This window comes from Bubalus kerabau, chromosome 14, assembly GCF_029407905.1.
Source record: "Bubalus kerabau isolate K-KA32 ecotype Philippines breed swamp buffalo chromosome 14, PCC_UOA_SB_1v2, whole genome shotgun sequence".
NCBI lineage: Eukaryota > Metazoa > Chordata > Mammalia > Artiodactyla > Bovidae > Bubalus > Bubalus kerabau.
The window spans coordinates 46056677-46078400 of NC_073637.1; the positions used below are offsets into that span (position 1 = coordinate 46056677).

The following is a 21724-nucleotide window of genomic DNA, read 5'->3' on the forward strand; positions in this document are numbered from 1 at the left end:
AATGAAAACTGACCTTTTCCAGTCCTGTGGCCACTGCTGTGGCACACCTTCAGTTACAAGTGTGCACACATGGCTGGATTGTGACCTATACAAAATGCCAGGGATAAGTTCAATTCCAGCTATATTCCAGAAGGTACATATGTAGGACTTTAAGCATCACATGACTGGTTTACCAGATAGCAGCCTGGGGTTAATGCCAAGTGCCTTTATTTGGCAATTGGTGTGTGTGTGAGTGTTGGGATAAAGGATGGATTGATATTCATGCATCCAAACTTCCCAGAGAGAAGACAGTCCAGTTATTCTGCACAGGTGAGCGTGTGGCATCACACAGGTTTCCTCAGCCTGTCTCCCGGGAACCCAAAGCTTTGGCAGAGGCTCCAGTCACTCTTTCAGGATCGAGAAGTCCACTCAGACCCTCAGCAGGTTCCAAAAGACTGACAAATAATGTCTTTAAAACAATCAATAACTGTTAGAAGTTGTAGGCATTCCAGTTCTTTACTGGGACAGCAGCCTTGTACATGTCGTCTCACTAGTTTGGGGCTTTCTTTCTTTATTTGTAAAATGAGAACACTGAACAAGATTAGTAACTTCGGATCCATGAGTTGTATAGGTAAATTCAAATATGTATTAAGCAGGGATTAAACATTTCCCACCTATGTGCCATTTATGGATGCTGTGTGAATACATAAAATTTAAAAACAACAAAAAGATTTCTGTAAATGGAATAATACAGAACATATTCTCATGTATCTGGTGTCTATGTTTGAGCATATTTTTTTTTGAGCTTCACCCCATTTCATACTTCAGTCATTAGTTCCCTTTTACTGCGGTACAGAATTCCGTTGTGTATATGTACCAGAAATTATTTATCCACTTCCCTGTTTATGGAAACAGGTCTCTAGTCTGGGGGGACAATGAATACAACGTCTATGAAACTTGTCTACAAGTGTTCTTGTGGACATGCTTTCTTATCTCTTAGGTAAATATCTGAGAGTGGAATTACTGGGTCATATGGTGAGTATATCCTTAACTTTATAAGAAACTGCCAAACTGCTTTACAAAGGGGTTGTACCATTTTACAGTCCTAAGAGAAATGAATGAGAGTTGCTGTTGCCCACACTTGGTACTTTGTACTCCAAAAAGTGCACACTGTCTGATTCCATTTACAACAGGCAAAATTAATCTCTGGTGACAGAATCAGGGCTGCCTGTCTGAGTTGGGGGGCAGCATTTGACTCCAGAGGACACAAGAACTGCTGGCCTGGATCAGAGTGGTGATTACTCATGTGGAAACATTAGTTAAAACTCACTGAATGATATGTTTAAAGTGGGTTCGTTTGATTGTGTGGACATGATACCTAACTACGGAGTCAATTTTAAATGATGTCTAAAACCACAAACTAAAGTATTCCTTAATTAATAGAAATCCCTAATCATTAAATTTTCTCCATCAGTGAATTCTAAAAGTGCATCTCATCTTTGGGGACATCTGTACATTTCCAGACATGATCCAAGCAGTCCTGTAACTTGGAAAGGTTGAGCTTGGGCTTGATGATTTTTGAAGTCCTTCGTGCTCCTGGACCACACACTGCCTGGCAGACTATTCTAAGATGCTGTCATTAAATTGCCTAGATCTCCCGTCTTTACCCGGATCCTCCCCGAGGTCAATCAGCTCTCTGACTCTGGCAGGCGATGCTGTGGCATCACCCTGAGATCCACACGGTGTGACCCCGAGCGGCTTTTCTTAGCACTGCCCTCCCCAGCACTTCTAACAGATGGGTCTATTTCTGGAGCAGCAGTTCTTCTTACAGAAGGCACTTCTCTGCTCAAAATTAGTGGGTTAGGAATTAAGTCAGCCTGGAGACTGGCAACAGGCATAACAGTGAGGGCCGTGAGGGTCTGTTTGCTTTCTGGAGCAGTCATTCACAACTTAAAAGTGATTCACTGCTCTCTGATTCCAAAAGATCGAACATACAGAGTGGAGCAAATGATTAATTCACTGTTTACTACTGTACAATGATGAGCGAAGTACATTATGTGACCAGAGCTATTTTTTTCCCTTTGACTTGAGATTCTCCCCAGTCTATAGGTAAAGTGGTTCATGGTCAAGACGCCTGTGGGATAAATGAAAGTGATGAAGACTGGAATTTTGCAATTGCTTTTGAGTCGTGCTGATGTTTTGAAATGCAGAGTCCTGAGTCAGGTTTCCTTGGAGGCCCCGATTTCTGCCAATGTCATTGCTTCCTTCACCCCTAATCTCACACAGGCTGGCCTCTCCCACTAACCCTAAATAAGCCCAAGGTGACTGAGGTGGCCGAGGGGCCACCTGGTCCTAAGGGTCCAGGACAGAGGATGGAGGCAGGCAGCCTTCCCTGTCCACACTCAACGCTTCTCAAATGCCATTCAGTCCGTTGTCAAGTGGGTAAAAAGGAAAGCAAAATACTAGCAGCCAGCCCCTCACAACAACTTGACCATTACGGTGCCATCATTTTTCATATTTTACAGATGTGGAAACTGAGCCTTAGAGAGGTCAAGTTATTTGCTACGCTCACATGAGTACTGTGGGCTTCCCTGATGGCTCAGATGGTAAAGAATCTGTCTGCAATGCAGGAGACCTGGGTTCGATCCCTGGGTAGGGAAGATCCCCTGGAGAAGGGAATGGCTACCCACTGCAGTATTCTTGTCTGGAGAATTCCATGGACAGAGGAGCCTGAATTCCTATGCATCTACGGGGTTGCAAAGACTCGGACATGACTGAGCGACTAGCACTTTTACACTTTGATGAGTATTATAGCTGGGGTGCTAATTCCAGAGCCCGAACGGTTTTATCCTGTTTGGGAAAGGACAAATCCCAAATTTGACTGAACTAGGAATCTGACGTGAAAAAAAAGCACAGTATTAATTAGTTATGAGCCCTTCTTGATTTTCTAGAGGTCTTCAGGAATTGAATGTTAACTCCTGGCCTTCCACAGAACTGTTTTCTCCCAGACGCCCGGAGCGGCTGTATGTAGGGCCATTGCATCACCTTGTGGTCAGGATAGGAACTGCACCTTCCCGGTACTCCCCGAGTCCCTGCTCATACTACTAGGCTTTTCTCAACATCTGAGTACAGTCAGTCTGAAATTCCAGAGGAAAAATTCTGCTAGAACAGGGCTTGAGGCAGTTGGCTGGCTGATTTCCCGAGCCAGGAGAAAGAAGCCTTTCATTTCCCCTCCTCGCGTTCCCACCTACCTTGGCTAAAGGGCCATGTGCCCTTCCTGCCGGAAGCTGCCCCTGCCCTCCCGCCCCCACTCCACCCCAGCACAGTGGTCCACAATCTTTTTGGCATGAGGCACCGGTTTCGCGGAGGGGGGATGGTTTATCGTGTACTTTATTTCTATTATTATTACATCAGCACCAGCTCAGATCATCAGGCATTAGATCCTGGAGGCTGGGGACCCGGGCCTCAGGAGACAGCCTGGAATTCCTCTCTCTGTCTTTGAGTTCTTTGTAACCGTCTGCACCCCACTCCCACTCTGCCACGTTGTGCTGGCTGTAGCTGGGTCTGACTGTTTTCTTTCCACGTTATTTTCTTCTGGGTGCAGAGGGAAATGTGGATTCTTTGAAATAAGCTCGAGTTTTATCTTTGCTCTTTTAGCTGCTGCTGCTGCTAAGTCGCTTCAGTCGTGTCCGACTCCATGCGACCCCACGGACTAAGCTGATCTTATCTCTAAAATTATAAACTACAGGATTTTTGGCAATTCACATAGCCTCAGTGAGCCTCTTCTGCACAATGGGGATATGACTAGGCCAAAGATGTTCGTGATGATTAAATGACATGCTGCATTTAAAAGCATTTTGTAAACTGTAACAAAGTATGCAAATACATTTATTTATATATGTATGTATAAACTTGATAATATCAGCAATTGTGTCTTGCTCACCACTGAGAGTAGGCAGTGATAATGCCTTATCTAGGCAATGAATCTCTCTTCCTCTTTACATAAGTGGAACAGGGATCATGTAAGAGGTGAGAGTGAGGAAAAGTGTTAAGATAACTTCCAAATAAGTTTCCATAAGGAGGAAGACCAGGGTCATTGCTTCACGATTATAGTATAGGGTATGCCTCTTCCCGCTTTGTTTCAGGGTCCTAAAATCGGTCTATTACAAAGTTGCTATATTCCAGTTTTAGGGCTTATAAGCCCTTTGTATAATTATGGTTGGTCACACTTCGTCTTCATGATCGTCCTGAGACAGGTTTGATAATATCTGTTTGCCTGTTTAACGGACAAAGAAGTTGATGATCAGAGAGATGAAGTGTTTTCCTGAAGTTCTCAGGCTAGCAAAGTTGTCTAGAATGCGGATCTTTCGATTTCTCATCAGGACACCTTCACTTATCACTTATCATGTTCTCTCTTTATCCTAAGGAACAGGGGCTTCCAAACTTTTTTGACCATCAGCCACAGAAAGAGACACAGTTTGTACAGTCGGCACATAGGTGTGCAACTGAAAGCAAAGCATCAAGGAACAGCACTCAGCCTGATTACGTCCATTGCACCCTATTCTGTCCTGTTCCCTAAAGATGTGCTGTTCACAGTCATTAGAAAGATTCACAAGCCACCGGTGGATTGAGACATGCAGTTTGGAAAATATCGATCTAGAAGGTTCTCAAACAATCCCCACAGGACATATGCCCAATACAAGTCCATGGCCTCAAATAGATATTATGAACCTCAGGGAATGAAGAGGAAAATAAAATGAGTTCATAAAGTGTCCCCCAACTAGAACATATTGTCTATGGATTAGGCAGTTAACTCTTGGAAATCGTTTGAAATATGATTTTAAAAACCAAAATAGCAGCATTTCAGCTACTGTGTTTCTACCACATAATGTGTATGGTAAGTTGCTTCAGTTCTGCCCAACTCTTTGAGACCCCATGGACTATAGCCTGCCAGGGTCCTCTGTCCATGGGATTCTCCAAGCAAGAATACTGGAGTGGGTTACCATTTCCTCCTCCTGGGATCTTCCGGACCCAGAGATCAAACCTGCAACTCTTAATGTCTATCTGCATTGGCAGGCGGGTTCTTTACCACTAACGCCACCTGGGAACCACATTTGAGCACAGCATCTATTGCTCATAATTATTATTGCCTTTTTATACATCAGTGTCCACCTGCCTAGCTTTTGACCTTGAAGGAAGGGGCTGCACTTTAATCTCAGGGCATTGAGATTGTGCCTGTTGGGTGCTCAATAAATATCGGTTCACTTGATACACTAAAAAAAATGAATCGTGAATTGCAACCATCCTACTTTCTTGTTATTCCCACTGTTCAAAATAACTCTAAGTTCAAAAGACAATGACTTGGTCTATGTTCGGTCCATGCATTAAAAACTAGGGACTACTTGGGACTTCTCTGGGTGTCGGTCCAGTGGTTAAGACTTTGTGCTCCCAATGTAGGGGGTGCAGGTTCAATTCCTGGTCAAGGAACTACGATCCTACACCAAAAAAAAAAAAAAAAAAAAAATTAGAGACTACAAGCTTCATCCTTTTGATATCATCCTGGGGAAATCCAGAGTCTGAATGGAGGGAGAAGTCACAAAGAAAGAGGGAGGGACATGGTTCCCAGACTCCTGAAGAGTGGGTCTGTGCCATTCAAATAAATGCCAGTTTGTAATGATTTTTTTTTTTCTTTTCATTTGGTAACTTGACTATCTCCTAATTGAGTTGAAGCCTAAAGACTTTACATACAAGTCTGACCAAGGCAACTGAACTGCAATGCAAGAGTATGAATTTTGTCTCGTGGCTATGTCGGAAAGGAAAAGCTGTGATAAGCCTTCCAGCAGGGCACCTTACAAGCACTGGGGAGCTCCCTGTGCTGTGAGTCTTTGCCACAGGCTTGGCTGTGCTTAATGAGAGCCAAGACCACACACTCTGAAGGCCCCAGAGAGAAAGTCTGTGCAGCCGGAAGCAACAGGACAGACTCCAGGTCCACACAGCTGTCTGCCTATGGGTTCCCACAGATGCAAGTGCGGCCTCCCTCCCCAGGTAGTCAAGACCAGGGTCTCTGGGGACCCACGGGATGCCTGGACAGCTCCAGGACCCTGCCCGATGGACTGGTATGTGAAACAGCAACTCTTCATGCCCCAGCCTTTGGGAAGGACCAGAGATGACATCAATGCCCTGTTTGTTCTCTGGGCAGACAGAGTGCGTGTACCACCAGCAATTACACATGCTGCCCGATGCTGAGAGAGACGCAGGGACGGACGGTGTTGGATCAGTGCCATCTCTTTGTTTTTCTCTTTGAAATGAACTGGGAAAATAGGTTGCACTGCAGTCCACAGGGTTTTCTTTGGATTTTTGTTTGTGAATAGTCATTAATAATGAAGCTACCAATTGCAAACTAAAAAACTAAAATATATTTTAAATGTCTATTTACATGGAGATTTTAAAATAATGTTACAACGTTTTCCAGATATTGCAGTAGTATTTCTTTATTCTATGAAACAGAAATGCTTTTTAAAATTGTGAGTGAACATAATCATTTAAATGTATCTGAAGAGAATGAAAAGAATATGAGCTTTCGGTTTAGGCAGACCTGGGTTTGAATGGCAGCGCTGGCCCTTTCTAACCTGCATGTGTGTGTGTTAAGCTGCTTCAGTCGTTCTCGACTCTGTGCAACCCTGTGGATTGTAGCTGGCCAGGCTCCTTTGTCCACGGCATTCTCCAGGCGAGAATACTGGAGTGTATTGCCATTTCCTTCTCCAAGGGATCTTCGGGACCCAGGGATCAAACCCACTTTTCTTAGGTCTCTTGCATTGGTGGGTTCTTTACCACTAGTGCCACCGGGAAACCCTCTAACCTGCATGACAGGGGTTAAATGTATAACTTCCCTGGTCCTCAATCTCCTATCAAGATGGGAAAACAATACCATACAGGATTGCTGTGAGGATTAAATACAAGTGCAGTCAAATTAATTTATTAAATCAGCTAGATCTATTTTTTCACTTCTAATTTTAATAAATACATAATTTGGGGCATGTAAATACTACGTATGTTTACAAGTTAGCTTTCATGTATATTTCACATCTAGTTTTATAAACATAAGTCAGAAAATCTTTCCTACAGTCCTTTAAGAGTCTGTGAAGCAGAAAAGAGAAAAACATAATTTTATTTTACAGATGAAAAAGTTAATTCCCACGAAGAGAGTGAGTTAATTACCAAACCAAGCCTGAAGTCCAATTTTTTGACTTCCAAATACTGGTAAAGTCCCAGGTGAAGTGTTGTGAAAGTGTTAGTTGCTCAGTCCTATTCCAGCCGGCCAGTCTCCTCTGTCCATGGGATTCTCCAGGCAAGAGTACTGGAGTGGGTTGCCATTTCCTTCTCCAAGAATACTGGAGTGGGTTGCATTTCCTTCTCCAGGGGATCTTCCCCACCCAGGGATCAAACCCCAGTCTCTTGCATTGCAGGCAGATTCTTTCCTAGGTTACCTGATGTTACCAGTGCAGCAATTTACAACCAGGGGAGAGGACGGGATGAGATTGGGAGTGGGGTGAGGATGCGTACTTGGAAGAAATATAGTAATACTTTAATCATTTCTATTTGTCTTTAATCATGACCCTTAATTTATTTGAAGACTTCAAAGGATATTAGAGGCGAACACGGGCTGTTTCTGTCAATCAGAAGGGTCGTTGGTTGGAGAAGTGCCCAAATCACCACCCTAGGAAGCCGGTTCCCCCCAAATGAAACCTGAAACCAACCTTTCGTTTCCTTGGGATGGGCTCATCAAAGAGCAAGTTGCCGGCCTCCGCCTCGTCGATGCCGTCGTCAGGGGGCGCGGGGCTGCGGAAGGGCTTGAAGCTGTCGGCGGACAGCGGCGGCGACGGCGTGGACGGGTTGGACTGGTCGCTAGGGGCGCTCCAGCTCCAGTAGCCGCTGCTGCTGGTGCTGGAAGGCACGCCGCCCCCCTCCTTCCAGGATCCGCTCAGGCCCTCTGTCGGAGCACACAAGCACAGCGTCAGCGCCCAGTCCCGGGCTCCAGGGGCATCCAGGCCGGGTCAGAGGGGCAGTGGGGGCCTAGATTCCCTGCTGGTGAAAGCACCCGCAGCCCACTTGGTAATTTGCAACAGCTCAGTATGTACGTTGTACTCTATACTTTCAAAAAAGTTGCATGATAGTTTGTTTATAAACATCTGTTTTAGCCATATATGCGTGCGCGCTAAGTCGCTTCTGTCCTGTGGACTGTAGCCCACCATGCTCCTCTGTCCATGGGATTTTCCTGGCAAGAGTACTGAAGTGGGTTGCTATGCCCTCCTCAGGACAGGCCTTTTCTAAGAGTTTTCTGACGGATGTTGCTTTACGCAAAAACTAGTTCTTTAGGATGATAGTGGAGAATATATGACAACAAGGAGGAAAAAAGTTTCGGAAGTTTAGGTGTTTACGGACTGTGTTACTAAGGGAGTTAAGATTTGCGGAATTTCTACAAACTCCATCTCCACATTTTAACATTTTAAAAGGAATTTCTTACAGGGCTGTGATCTTTGGAATACATTTACAGAGTTGATCTAAGATTTAAGAACCTAAGAGAGAATTTCTGATTAGTTACCTAACGCCATTTGTCATCCAGCTTATTATAACAAATAATTGTGCCTTATATTTGGTGTATGTTTTACATCTTACAAGGGCTTCCTGGTAGTTCAGCTGGTGAAGAATCCGCCTGCAATGCAGGTGACCCCAGTTCGATTCCAGGGTTGGGAAGATCCCCTAGAGAAGGGATTGGCTACCCACTCCAGTATTCTGACCTGGAGAATTCCATGGGCAGAGGAGCCTGGTGGGCTACAGTCCGTGTGATCGAAAAGAGTCGGACACAACTGAGCAACTTTCACTTTGATTTCACTTACATCTTACAAAGCTTATTCACACAATCTGATGCATTCTCATAATATCTGTCTTTCAGAGTAAGGATTATTATGCCCATTTTACAGATGAGGTCCCTGAGGCACCAGGAAATTAACTGACTTGCCATGATTAGTACATAACAAGGATGGGCCAGGGTCACAAATGCTGGTCTCCCAGTTGGCCCTCCTTCTCCTTCAGTACTTGCAGACCCCAGGTATGAGCTTTTTTTCAGGCAAAGCTGAGATCAGAAAATAACTTATTGGTAATAATTACTGATAAGACTGGTGTTGAATTTTACTTTTCCACTTGTGGGAGAAAACATGATGAAATGCTTGCTAATATAGAGAGATTTTTGCCCAGTTGGAATGTCTTCAGGGGCTCTCTTAATCACTGAAGATTTGCTTTATTTTTCAAAATGCCCAATCTTAATTAGCATTTGTATAAATTTGACTTTCTTTTGGATAATTTCTCCTCCATATTAATGTGCATTTTGAATATATTAAAACTATATCCTAACTACAAGAAGGAAAAAAAATCCCAAAATGCCTCATTAAAGAAATGCTATTAACATCTGTGTAATTAGTAATGAACTGAAGACAAACAACGTACTAGCATTCATCAAAAAATTTCTTGACTATTTTCACCTAATTATAGGTTTCCAGCATATTCCTCAACTTTGTCAAGCAAAAAGTTCAGTTAGATGAATGAAGTTTTAAGTTGAATAGCAGAAGTAAGTTAACCATCTCATTTAAGCCTAGCTCTAACAGAATTACATGGTCTGTTATGCAAGCTCACACCTTGATAGCATTAACAAAACCAAACCAGCATCTCACTCCCCGTGGTCTACATAGAGACTAAGATACTCCCTGAACTGGAGTTGCCTCTACTAAATAAGAAAGCTCTTTCAATACATGACTTCAGGCTAAGTTTGCCTGGAGAATCCCAGGGATGGCGGAGCCTGGTGGGCTGCCGTCTATGGGGTCGCACAGAGTCAGACACGACAAGCAACTTAGCAGCAGCAGCAGCAGCATAAAGCCTTAGGTAATATTACCTGGTGGACAAATTCTCTTGGCAGGCCCAGGAGGCTTATAAATATATTAAAGCATACACTTGTATAATAAAACAAGTTCGTGGTGCAAGATCTGTAATCATGGTAAGTAGGAGGAACTGGCAGGAGAAGAAGGGGACAACAGAAGATGAGATGGTTGGATGGCATCACTGACTCAATGGACATGAGTTTGAGCAAGCTCCGGAAGTTGGTGATGGACGGGAAAGCCTGGCATGCTGCCAGGCTTGGGGGGCTCCCAGTCCATGGGGTCGCAAAGAGTCAGACATGACTGATCAACTGAACTGAACCGATGAGGAACTGAAATAATTTTGAAGCCAACTATTGTTACAGTGTGGTTAACACTGTTTCCTGGCAGTGCCAAAAGTTAATTTATTTGTTTCCCTGTGAATGGCATTTCCTTTAGAAACACTATTTAATGGAATATAGACAATGGACAATGGAATATAGAAATAAATCTTTCAGAAAAAAAGTCAGAACCAGTTCCTAGTGCTTTTCAGAGAGCAGTGTCTTCTTATCTTAAACAAGCTTTTGCTAAACATTCAGACAGGCATTTTGCTGGAATCTCCCTCGTTTTGGACCCACACCCTAACAAAATGATCCTTTCCTAGCACAGTAGAGGATCACAACAGTTTCCAAAAATTCACTGATATGCAATAAATCTGGAGATAATCTTTATTTCTGAAAAATAGCTTTCATAATCATAAATTCCTTTCCCTTTTTAAGAATTTGCTTCCTTTTGCAGAATAAATGAGACACATCAGAAATTTGGGATTACTATCTGGGTAGTTATTTTTTTAAGTCATAATGAACACTCCTTATAACTATGCTAAGAAAAGTTTGTATTGAAGATGCAAAAGGTTAATTTTGATCCTAACATTTCAATACAAAGGAATATAAAAATGTTCTCAATTTTAAAATTCCAATAGTAAAAAGAATGAGTACATCAAAATTATTGTTTTCCCCTGAGGATTCCATGAAATTCTGCAATTCTTTTTTCCTAGAATAGGTTTTGGGGATGACTTCAGCCTTGCTTTTCTTATCATCTTTCTTTTGCAGCTTTGCCGAGCTGAGAAGGATATCAGGAAAGATCAGGCTCATCTCAAGGGCACGGTAGCTACTCTACGTGAAGTGACATCACCCCAGCTTGTGGGGAATCAAGACAGTAGGCACTGCTGATTTCTGGTACTGATCTACATTCCCAGCATCTTGATCATTCTTCCCACTTCCAAATAGATTGCATTAAGTTTGGGTGAGGACTGGATGGATGTTCCACAAATTTATTTTAACACCTCCTGCTTATATCCAGATTATGGGGGAACCCTAGCTCATCAGTGACTAGGCTGTCTTTTGAGAGGAGGTTTTCCCTGGCTGGTAAGTTCCACCCGGCAGCCTCAGAATACTACATTTCACTGATCTGCAATGTGGCTTCCGCTCCATGGGTCGTCCACTGTAAATGCTCTTTTCAAAGCCATGACATTCTTCTTGATGCAGAATTGAATCCTTTTCACCTCAACCTTCTGAAGCATCAGATGTCGCTCCTTGAAACAAGCTTTTCCCTTGACTTCTATGAAATCACACTTTCCTGCTTTCCTCTGCTTCTCCAGTTACCCCTCTCCCTTCCTGGGTTCTTTCCCTTACATAATGAGGAGGCTCACCACTTTTCACTTAGCCACCTTCTCATTATCCCCTACTTTTCCACAGCTCTCCCAGGGTTAGCTCATCTACATCCATGGCTTCAAAATGTTGCCTTCCAATTCTTCATCAGTCCAGATCTCTCTCCCAGGCTGACCCAGCACCCCATCAGATCCTGTTCTTTGGATGATCCCAGGTTCTCCCTACTAAACGTGTTTCAAGCTAGATCTCTCATCTTCGGCTACCCCACCTCTTGCTCCTAACATTCACCAAGAGATCTCCTCCTCTGCCTTTGCTCATCACCACAGGGAATGGACTTCCCAGAAGTCACCCTTGTCACTCCTTCTCCTTTATCTTCTCTGTCTATCACCAAGTCTTGTTGATTCTTCCTTCTTCATATTTCTCAATTATGCCCTATATGCATCCCCACTGTGACCACCAAGATTCAGGACACACACATGGTTTTTTTCTGTTTATTTTTTGTTTTTGTCTTGTATACCCAATTATAACTTTCCAATGTTTCAATCATCTAATAGCTCTCCTATAGCCTCAGAAGAATGTCCAAACTCATAACCAGACAGATGACTCCTTGATTTCCTGCCAGGCTCTCCAGCTTCATCTCCTACTGCCCTACTGATTTATCATATTGAATTCTATGAGTCAATATTATATCATGACTGAGACAGGAGATCTGGAATCAGAATGATATGGAAAGAAGTTCAGCTCTGTTTAAACTCAGCTAATCCTCAGGTGCCTCAGTTTACTCATCTGTAAAATAGTGATAACATCTCATAGAACTGTGAGAATTACACGAGATAAGTAAACCTAGTATATGGCACATACTAAGTACTCAATAAATGCTAGCTATTAATACAGCTGTGATAGTTTCCCCCCCAAAAGACTGTACATTACCTAGGAGTATGGACACTGTTTCAATGATATATTCAAACCATCTATTATGGTTGTTGTTCAGTTGCTAAGTCATGTCTGACTTTTTGTGATCCCATGAACTGCAGCAAACCAGGCTGCATCTGTTATGGTACCTAATAAATATATACTGAATAAAATAATGGATTAAGGAGCCTGGGATAATGCTTTTTCAAAATATTTAATCTTCAGAGTTCTTTGGTCCAACTGTCCCTCCAACCAAACAGGAAAAGAAAAAAAAAAGGCTGGGGAAGTAGCTTCATGAGACCAATCTCCATCTACCTGGGGCAATACGGAACACAAGTTCTTAAAGATAAGTTGGAAAGGTGGTGGAGGTCAGTAAATGTGCACTCAATGGGTGGATGTAGGAATGAGATGCAGTAGGGTCTTTGGGACGATGAGGAGGAAGGAGGCTGGTAGCTCTGGGATCCGTTTCTTCCACATTTTCCCTTCCTTTCCACTAGTGGATGAGGGTCCATTGTGTGTGTTAGGAATGAGTCTGCATGTAAGTGCAAAGACCAGAGTCTGGACGGATGTGTTCCAAACTGCTGAGAGCGACTGCCTTTGGGGAGGGACTGGCACTGGGCGGGTTTGTGCACCACATGGCTGAATTTTAAAGTACGGGTGTGTTCATGTGTTGTGTAATTAAAAAACAACTGGAAAAAAAGGAAAAAGGGGGAAGAGAAAAGAGAAAAAGAAAAGAGCTTCCTCAGAGAGAAGCTCTGCTGCTGACGTGAGAGGACCCTTCCCTGTGCCGTGCCCCAGGCTTACCGTTCTGCCGCACAGGAGGGCTCCGAACCAAAGGGCTGGTGGACAAGCTGGTTAGTACCATGGCTGCTGTCACCTTGTCCATGTCCAGCTCCTCCGAAGATTTCCTGGAAAACAGGGGGGGACATGGTTCACTGTTCATTCTGCATCTCCGTGCCATGTTACCACACATGTTTACCCCTCTAGACTGTCCCCATGAAAATGCAATGTTTTGTTAGTTTTATTGTACAGATGAAGTCAAAGTCCAGAGGTTAAGTGATTCAGTCAAAACCATATACTACTGATGGTCCAGCGGTTAAGACTCCGAGCTTCCACTGCAAAACAGGTTCAATCCTTGTTCAGGGAACTAAGATCCCACAAGCTGCACAATGTGTCAAAAAATTTTATATAATATTAGGAAGTGTCAGGTCCATCCACTGGTCATTCATCTAACAGGTGTTTATTCAGAGTGAAGCATGGGGCTAGACTCTTCTAGGCGTGGGTGATACGTGGTAAACAACACACGCGGCTGGTGAGGAGAAACACAGGATCAGCAAACAACCAAAAAGGGAGAGACTAATTTCCGGTAGTGACACGTGCTATGTCAGGCCCAGACAGTGTGACATGACAAGGACCGTGGACAGCTGCACTCAACGGGGGCAGGGAAGGCTCTCTGAGGAGGTGACCTTTGAGCTGAATTGTGAAGGAGGAGGAGGAGAAATTGACCCCCAGCAGCCAAGACAGCTGTGCGAAGGCGAGGCATCAGAAATCAGCGCTGGATATTTGGAGAGTGACCCGCTGGTGTGAGAAGGGGAGAGTGGTGCTGAGCTGGTCATGTGGGGTCTTTTAGCTGTGGGAGGTGCTTTGATTTTATTCCAGGTGGAACAGGAAGTGACTAGAAGGCTTGAAGCAGGTCTAATGATGTAAAATGATTGATATTTTAAAAATCATGACCTGAGCTGCTATATGGAGAATGAGTTCTAGGAAAGGTAGCATAGATGCAGGGAGGCTAGTTAGGACATAATTTCTAGGAATGTAGACGTGGGAAAGAGTCTCGTGGACTAGGGCGGGGGCAGCAGCAGGTGCCTCGGAGGACTTGCCGCTGCACTGGGTGTGTGTGGGGGGAAGAAGGGAACATCTCCACTGTCTGGCTTGAGCATTAACTGGACCCATTTACTGCGATGGAGAGGGTGGGAGAAAATGCAGTGAGGGGTGTTTAAACTCCAGTGCTGGCTTTTCCACATTCTATGAGAAGAAGGCTAGGGCAGAGGGTAGTTGCTATGCTGTTAACGTGAAGAGCCACTGAGACGAAGAGGTTACTCTGGTTCATTAATTTTGGTCAGCTAACCCTGAATAAAGGTTCATCAGATAATGATCATTGTGAACTGAAGCCGGCTTTTTAAAATTCATTTCAGTAATGAAGTTAGCATTGAGAGGCAAAAATGTATGCATTAATAGTACCCTGACATCAGATAAATTGTACTGCCTCCTCAGAGATGAATATTTTATTTCAAATGAGGGAACAGTTGAAGGAGCACAGGAGAGGATTAATAAGTCATATCGATAGAGGAATTGACACTTTGACAAAGGCGGTTTTCATCCACAGCTGTGCTGTATAGTTTGTAAAAGTAATGAACTCTTGAGAGAGAAACTTTATAGCATTGCTTCAAAACAAGAAAGGGAAAAAAGATTCCTGACTTGGAGAAAAATCAAATAGTTCCCAGGTAAGGCAGGTTGGGGAACTGCTCAATCAATTTCACCATGAAATATTCAAAATTATTACAGTTTGGCTCTCTGATGTTCACCATAGTGCTGAATTACTGAGCAAAGTTTACTCTTTCAATCTAAGGTACCAAAAGATGGGAATGTTTGACATTTTCTTCTGTAGTTCTTCTCAAAGTACCTTATGCTCTCTCTTGGCAAATTGATCCATCAAAAGACAAATTACTCGGTTCAGAGCAAATTACTTCTAGAAAGCAAGCTTGAGAGCACACAATGAAATTCACTGCACAGAAACTTTCAAGACAGTTTCATACGCTTAGGGAAGAAACTACTCACTCATTTCGCATACCATTAAGAGATTTTACAGTATCTACAGTTTATAAGATCCTCACACTTGGGAGTAAAGGTGATCCTAATTTTTTTTCCCCAGAAATGAGACCTCCTGAAACAGCACCAGGGAAAGAATGTAAAGCATCTTAAAGTAATTTTGAGTGTTTTATGTCTCAGTCTTCCCATGAAGTCATGGCCACAGAGGGAAGGGGTTACTTGGGGGCAGTGAAGGAGAAAAGCTTGCTATAGAGACTGTTATGTATAAGCAAATGGTGGGGCTCCTTCCACAGCCTGAGCTCAGCTGTCAGGATCACTCCATGCCAGCAGGGGGCGCACCTGAGCAGGCCATGCTGCCATCTCTTCCAAGACTGAATTATGGGAGCTGCTTATTTCTCTTTCCATCTACCAGTCTTCTCTTTTTCTTTTGTTAACAAAAGGTTTAAGAACACGGAAGAGAGTTCTATGAGCCTGGCACAGGGAAATGGCATGACTTCGTAGGGAGAAGATCCCCTTGCCACTTACCCCCATCCCTAAAGGGACCTGTTACACAGTCATGGTTCTTCGCTCTTCTCTCTCTTGGTTTCAGGGAACTTCGTTTTTCCTTCCTCAATCTGCTCTGTGGCTTTTTTGATTTTTCACATCTAACATACACATTTATGTTTTATAGGTCTCATTGATAATTAACACAAAAGCTGATTTGTGTGTTAAGTATGAAGATCAATAGAGCATGTATCATTACAAAATATGCATTTATTTTGCATTGCCAAAAGCTGACATTTCAAGATAATTATTAAGTATCATAAAGCAGATTTCTGATGAGTAAAAAGAGGAATAAATATTAGTATAATCAGGGTGTTTCTGTATTTGGATTACCTTTAAGTTTCCCATTGGTACTGGAAGTTACTAAAAACAACGATAAAAAAAATCAAAAGAATACATAGCTAATGATTCAGTTAACCTATATTTCTCAGGAACTATTGTTATCATGCTACAGGAAACATTACCAGATGATATGGCCTTGTGCTGAGTTGTGTTTTTGTTTTTATCTTTGTTTAATTTCTTTTGGTACAGTACTATCTAATTACTGATTAATTGGTGCTGTAAATTCAAATCCTTATAATTAAACACAAAGAGATGATATACAAAGTAGAATTTGGAACACTTTGAGAAAATTGCTACAAAGGCCCTCTGGTAGATTTAGAGTTGTTGAGGCAGGGGGAAAAAACGTTATCAGTAATACTAAATATTCTCTCCTGTTTGTAACTGAATTTGAGTCTACTGTAGAAAACCTTACTAATCATATGTTTACAAAAGGCTTTTCAATTTTTCTTTTCTCTCAAACTTAGTTGAGTATTAGAAGACTTAATAATACTTAGAATTATTCTTTAAAAATAGTAATATTCATCGTTACTCTATATGTCAGTGCTCTTGAACCTTTTGGGGCCAGTTTAACCGGGGACCAGTTTCGTGGAAGACAATTTTTCCATAGCCTAGGGATGTGGGGGATATTTCAGGATGATTCTCACAAGTAGTGAGCAATCTAGATCCCTTGCATGTGTGGTTCACAGTAGGGTTCGAGCTTCTTCAGTTCAGTTCACTTCAGTCGCTCAGTAATGTCCAACTCTTTGCAACCCCGTGGACTGCAACATGCCAGGCCTCCCTGTTCATTACCAACTCCCAGAGCTTACTCAAACTCATGTCCATTGAGTCGGTGATGCCATCCAACCATCTCATCCTCTGCCATCCCCTTCTCCTCCCACCTTCAATCTTTCCCAGCATCAGGGTCTTTTCAAATGAGTCAATGCTTTGCCTCAGGCAAAGTATTGGAGTTTCAGCTTCAACATCAGTCCTTCCAATGAATATTCAGACTGATTTCCTTCAGGATGGACTGGTTCGATCTCCTAGCTGTCCGAGGGACTCTGAGAATCTAATGCTGCCACTGATTTGACAGGAGGTGGCGCTCAGGCAGTAAAGCAAGCGAAGGGGAGTGGCTGTAAATACAGATGAAGTTTGATCACTCGCTCACCACTCACCTCCTGTTGTGTGGCCCAGCTCCTAGTAGGCCATGGATCAATACCATGGCCCTGGGGGTTGGGACCCCTGCTCTATGTGATTTGTCCCTCAGGTTGACCTGGCTTTGATGACTGAACAGGATTTCAAGAGGGGAGAATCACATTTCAGGCAAGGAATTAGGCAAGTCCCTGCCTTGTAATCTGCTTAGGAGTCCTATTAGAAGGATGGGAGATGAGGACAGAGAGCCTGGGCCAGTTCACGGGGCCTCACGTGCCAGGCTGAGTGGTTTGTCATATCCTTGTAAGCAGAGGGAAGTCATTGAACCCTCTTGAACCTGGGGGAGAGATAGATGATCAACCTGTATTTTAGAAACAGGTCAAAATGGAACATGTAATGGAAAGGGAAGAAGCTAAAAGTAGGTTGTTTAGCTACTTTTAGTTAAGCCAAAATTCAAACCCCAAGTAATAGACTAAGAGACAACTATTCCTCAATAAACAGATAGTATTTAGTCTTTGAGTACAGACTCCCTGTGTATCTGCTAAGGAGGTGTCCTGGGCCTCTCTGGGAGAAGCCGTAAAGGTAATGGTTAAGAGCACAGGCTCTGGAACGAATCAGATCATGTGGCTTCAAATCCACTCTGCCATTACTAGCTGTGTGACCTTGGGTAAATTACTAACATCTGGGAGTCTCTGTTTCTTTATTAGAAAAAGGAAGACAATAAATAGATCTGTTGAGGGGCTTCCTTGCTGATCCAGTGGTAAAGAATCTGCCCGCCAACGCAGGAGACACAGGTTAGATCCCTGATCTGGGAAGATCCCACATGCCACGGATCAACTAAGCCTGTGTACCACCGCTACTGAGCCTGCGCTCTAGAGCCTGGGAGCCACAGCTACTAGTCCATGCGCCTAGACCCTGCGCTCTGCAGCAAGAGAGGCCACCGCAAGGAGAAGCCCCTGCACTGCAACCGAGAGTAGCCTGCTCACCGCAACTAGAGAAAAGCCTGCACACAGCAACGAAGACTCAGCACGGCCAAAAATAAATAAAGTTTAAAAAAATAGATCTGTTGAGAAGATTAAATGAGAAAATGTACACGAGTAGCAACATACAGCCTCACTAGAGTCAGTGTTCCATGGGTGTTAGCCATTATTAACCTTCAAGTTCATGAACACGCCCATAGCACATAACCCCCATGCAAGAGGAAAGCGTTAGGTTTCTTCACTTGCTTTTCTTATTCAGCGCCAGCATTAGCAGTTGTTGCTTTTCTTTTGGGGCGTGTGTGTGTGTGTGTGTGTGTGTGTGTGTGGTGGTGATGGTATTATTTTTCATAAAGACACAGTTGTAACTTCACAAGAGGTGCTCTGAAGGAGGCGGCAACTGTGTAGCGAGGAGCAGCTGCTGGGCTCCTCACTAGTGCCACACGCTGGCGCCTTGGCAAGGATGTGGCTCATGACATCATGACTCTTGAGGTCCCCCCACAAGCAGCCAAAGCCTCCAGTGACCCTTTGGATTTTATTTCTGCTCTCAGCCCTCATTCCTGCACTACTAGCTATGTGCTCAGGGCTCTTTTCAGTTCAGTTCAGTTCAGTTCAGTTCAGTCGCTCAGTTGTGTCTGACTCTTTGCGACCCCATGGACTGCGGCATGCCAGGCCTCCCTGTCCATCACCAACTCCTGGAGTCCATGAGCCCAAACCTCATGTCCATCGAGTCAGTGATGCCATCCAACCATCTCAGCCTCTGTCATCCCTTTCTCCTCCTGCCTTCAATCTTTCCCAACATCAGAGTCTTTTCAAATGAGTCAGTTCTTCACATCAGGTGGCCAAAGGGCTCTTTTAGTTCCTGGAAATACAGTTGCAAGAAAACTCAGCAGAGACTCTGCCCTCCTGAGCTGTGCTCTGTTGAAGAACCAGACCTTCATCAGACACATGGATAAACATAAATTTAGCTTCCCAGGTGGCTCAGGGGTAAAGAATATGCCTGCCATTTCAGGAGACGTGAGTTCAATCCCTGGATGGGGAAGATCCCCTGGAGAAGGAAATGGTAACCCACTCCAGTGTTTTTGCCTGGAAAATCCCATGGACAGAGGAGCCTGGTGGGCTACAGTCCATGGGGTCACAAGAATCAGACATGACTCAGTGACTAAACCACCGCCCACAGATGTGACAAATGCCAGGTAGGAGTGTCTGGACTGGGGGCTCCTGGCTAAGGGGAGAGCTCCCAGCTCAGGACTGGAAGAGGGCACTGGCCGTAGCCTCTCTGAGGGTGTAGACGAGCCCAGGGCCAGGCAGTTCGGGAACACAGGCCAGGCTGCCTTCAGAAGCAAGGCTGAGGGCCGTGGGGAGGGCCAGCTGGGTTGGGCCTGCGGAGCTCTCTAAGGCTCTTAAAGGCCTGGGAAGCACTGCGGTGTTTCCAGCAGGGTTGGGTGGGGAGAGGTCAGGTCAAGTTGAGGTGATGCTATCAGATTTACTTTTCAAAAAGCTCACCTTGGCTGCCATGTGGAAAATGAGTTTCTGGGGTTTGACAACTGATCTTTTATCTGAGGAATTGATTGCCCAATGACAGTGGCAGCAGGTTGCGGGATACGGCACCTGTGACAGGAAGAGGCAGTCAGGGGGTGTGTGCAGCATCGGCGGGCGCCGCCCCAGGCCCAGGGTCTCCTGCACGGGTGGGTGCGGCCAGCCGGCCTGAGTGCTTGGCCCTGGCCTGTGCCAACAAGCCCGGCTATTGTTCATGCCTCAAGAAGTGTTTTTCTTCTTTTGAAACACGTCATGCCTGAATGCCATCTGCTCGGAGGGTGTGTACAAACACGGTCTCCCCTGGCTAACCCACCAGCTAACAGAAAAGTGTTTCACACCCCAGAGAGCCATAAAAGACATTTATCTGCAATTAAAATGCTGTAGTAAGAAAACAGAAATAAAAATGAATACTACATCCCTTAGATTAGAACTAATCTAGTTCCTTAGCAACCACTGAAATCTGCTGTCTAGACCGAGTTCAATTACTTTTAAAACTTGTGGTAATCTTCAGACCAGGAATAAAGTCTGAAAATTAACTCTCTCCCACTAGAACGGGCACAGTGACATCTCCAATCCTGGAATTCTGCGAGAGCTTTCCCTGAGAGTTTGGAAAACTGGACTCAGTCACTGTTAAATGTGATTAAAAAGCATAAAAACTTCATTTTCTTTCTAAAGGGATCTTATAGCAAAGTGGTCCTTTTCCCTCCAGTTTCATTTTAGCTGTTGTTTCCTTCGAGACCACAAGGAAGATGAGAGAAGCTGCCTATTTTATTAAGGTGTCCAGTGGCCTTGATCAAACAAGATGGGAAAATGAGAGCAAACACATCATAATACTTGAGGCAACACAGGTCAGTACTTCTGAAACTACCTGTGGGGAAAGATAATTTTTAAGAAATTTCTAATCAGTCATGGATCAATACTTCTGTCAAATACAAGGGGGAAAATGACCCATGGAAGATATGCATGCTCAGTCACTTCAGTAGTGTTTGACTTCTGTCGACTGCATGGACTGTAGGCTGCCTGGCTCCTCTGTCCATGGGGATTTTCCAGGCAAGAATACTGGAGTGGGCTGCGGTGCGCTCACCCTCCAGGGGATCTTCCCGACCCAGGAGTCGAACCTGTGTCTCTTATGTCTCCTGCATTGGCAGACGGGTTCTTTACTACTAGTGCCAGTGGAAGATGTGGTCATGTCAAACTGCTATGCAAATTTCTAAACTCTGCTTCCTCTCAGTTTCTGTACCCAGATCACTGTGGGCTGATGACAGGCTGCAGACTAGCACTGGTCCATGCAGTGCCCACTGAGTACGTGGCACTGGGCAATTGCTCTGACGTCCATTTCACTTTGCCTGAAAATCAACATCCAGTCCCCTCCCTCTTTCCCCCACTTGCTGCTCTGCTCTCCTTAGGTCCTCCCACCACCCTTGTCACTCTGCACCTTGGGGCCCATGTTCCATCATCAGTAATCCCTTACCCTCTCTCCTCTACTGTATCTGGGCTCTCCTCTGAGGTTAATCCTCTTTTCTGTCTCCAAGAGCCTGCTCCTTCTTCTGTGCCCACTAGCTTCTTTCTTCGTCCACTAACATGCTTAAGGGTTTCTTCCCACCTGCACTCAGGGTCATGAGGCAGGAATGAATGGGGTAGAATAGGAATGAGGACAGGGGTTGGAGATCCCAAGGGACAAGAAACTCTCAAGGAGGGACAGGCTTATAGCGTCAAAGGCAGTGGAGACCAAGCCCATCAGGACCAACGGAACTAGCAGACAGGAAACAGAAGAAACTGTAGTAGGAATGGAAGCGGGATTGCTGTGGGTTGAGGAGTGAATGGTTACTAGGAGGTGAGAAATTCAAGGTAGGGATCATAAACGACTTTGGAAAGAAGCTTGGCCGTGAAGGGAAGA

At 44.3% G+C, this 21724-nt stretch overlaps 1 protein-coding gene across 1 annotated transcript in view; it reads right to left on the reverse strand.

The window, feature by feature from the left end:
* ZNF704 (zinc finger protein 704) overlaps positions 1-21724 on the reverse strand; it is a 259239-nt gene that overhangs the window by 45078 nt on the left and 192437 nt on the right. Inside the window, exons 3-4 of the mRNA XM_055546345.1 lie at positions 13274-13377; positions 7737-7969 (exon numbers count right to left, since the gene is read on the reverse strand). Coding sequence (XP_055402320.1) covers positions 7737-7969; positions 13274-13377 — 337 coding nt within the window. The remainder of the gene's footprint in view (positions 1-7736; positions 7970-13273; positions 13378-21724) is intronic.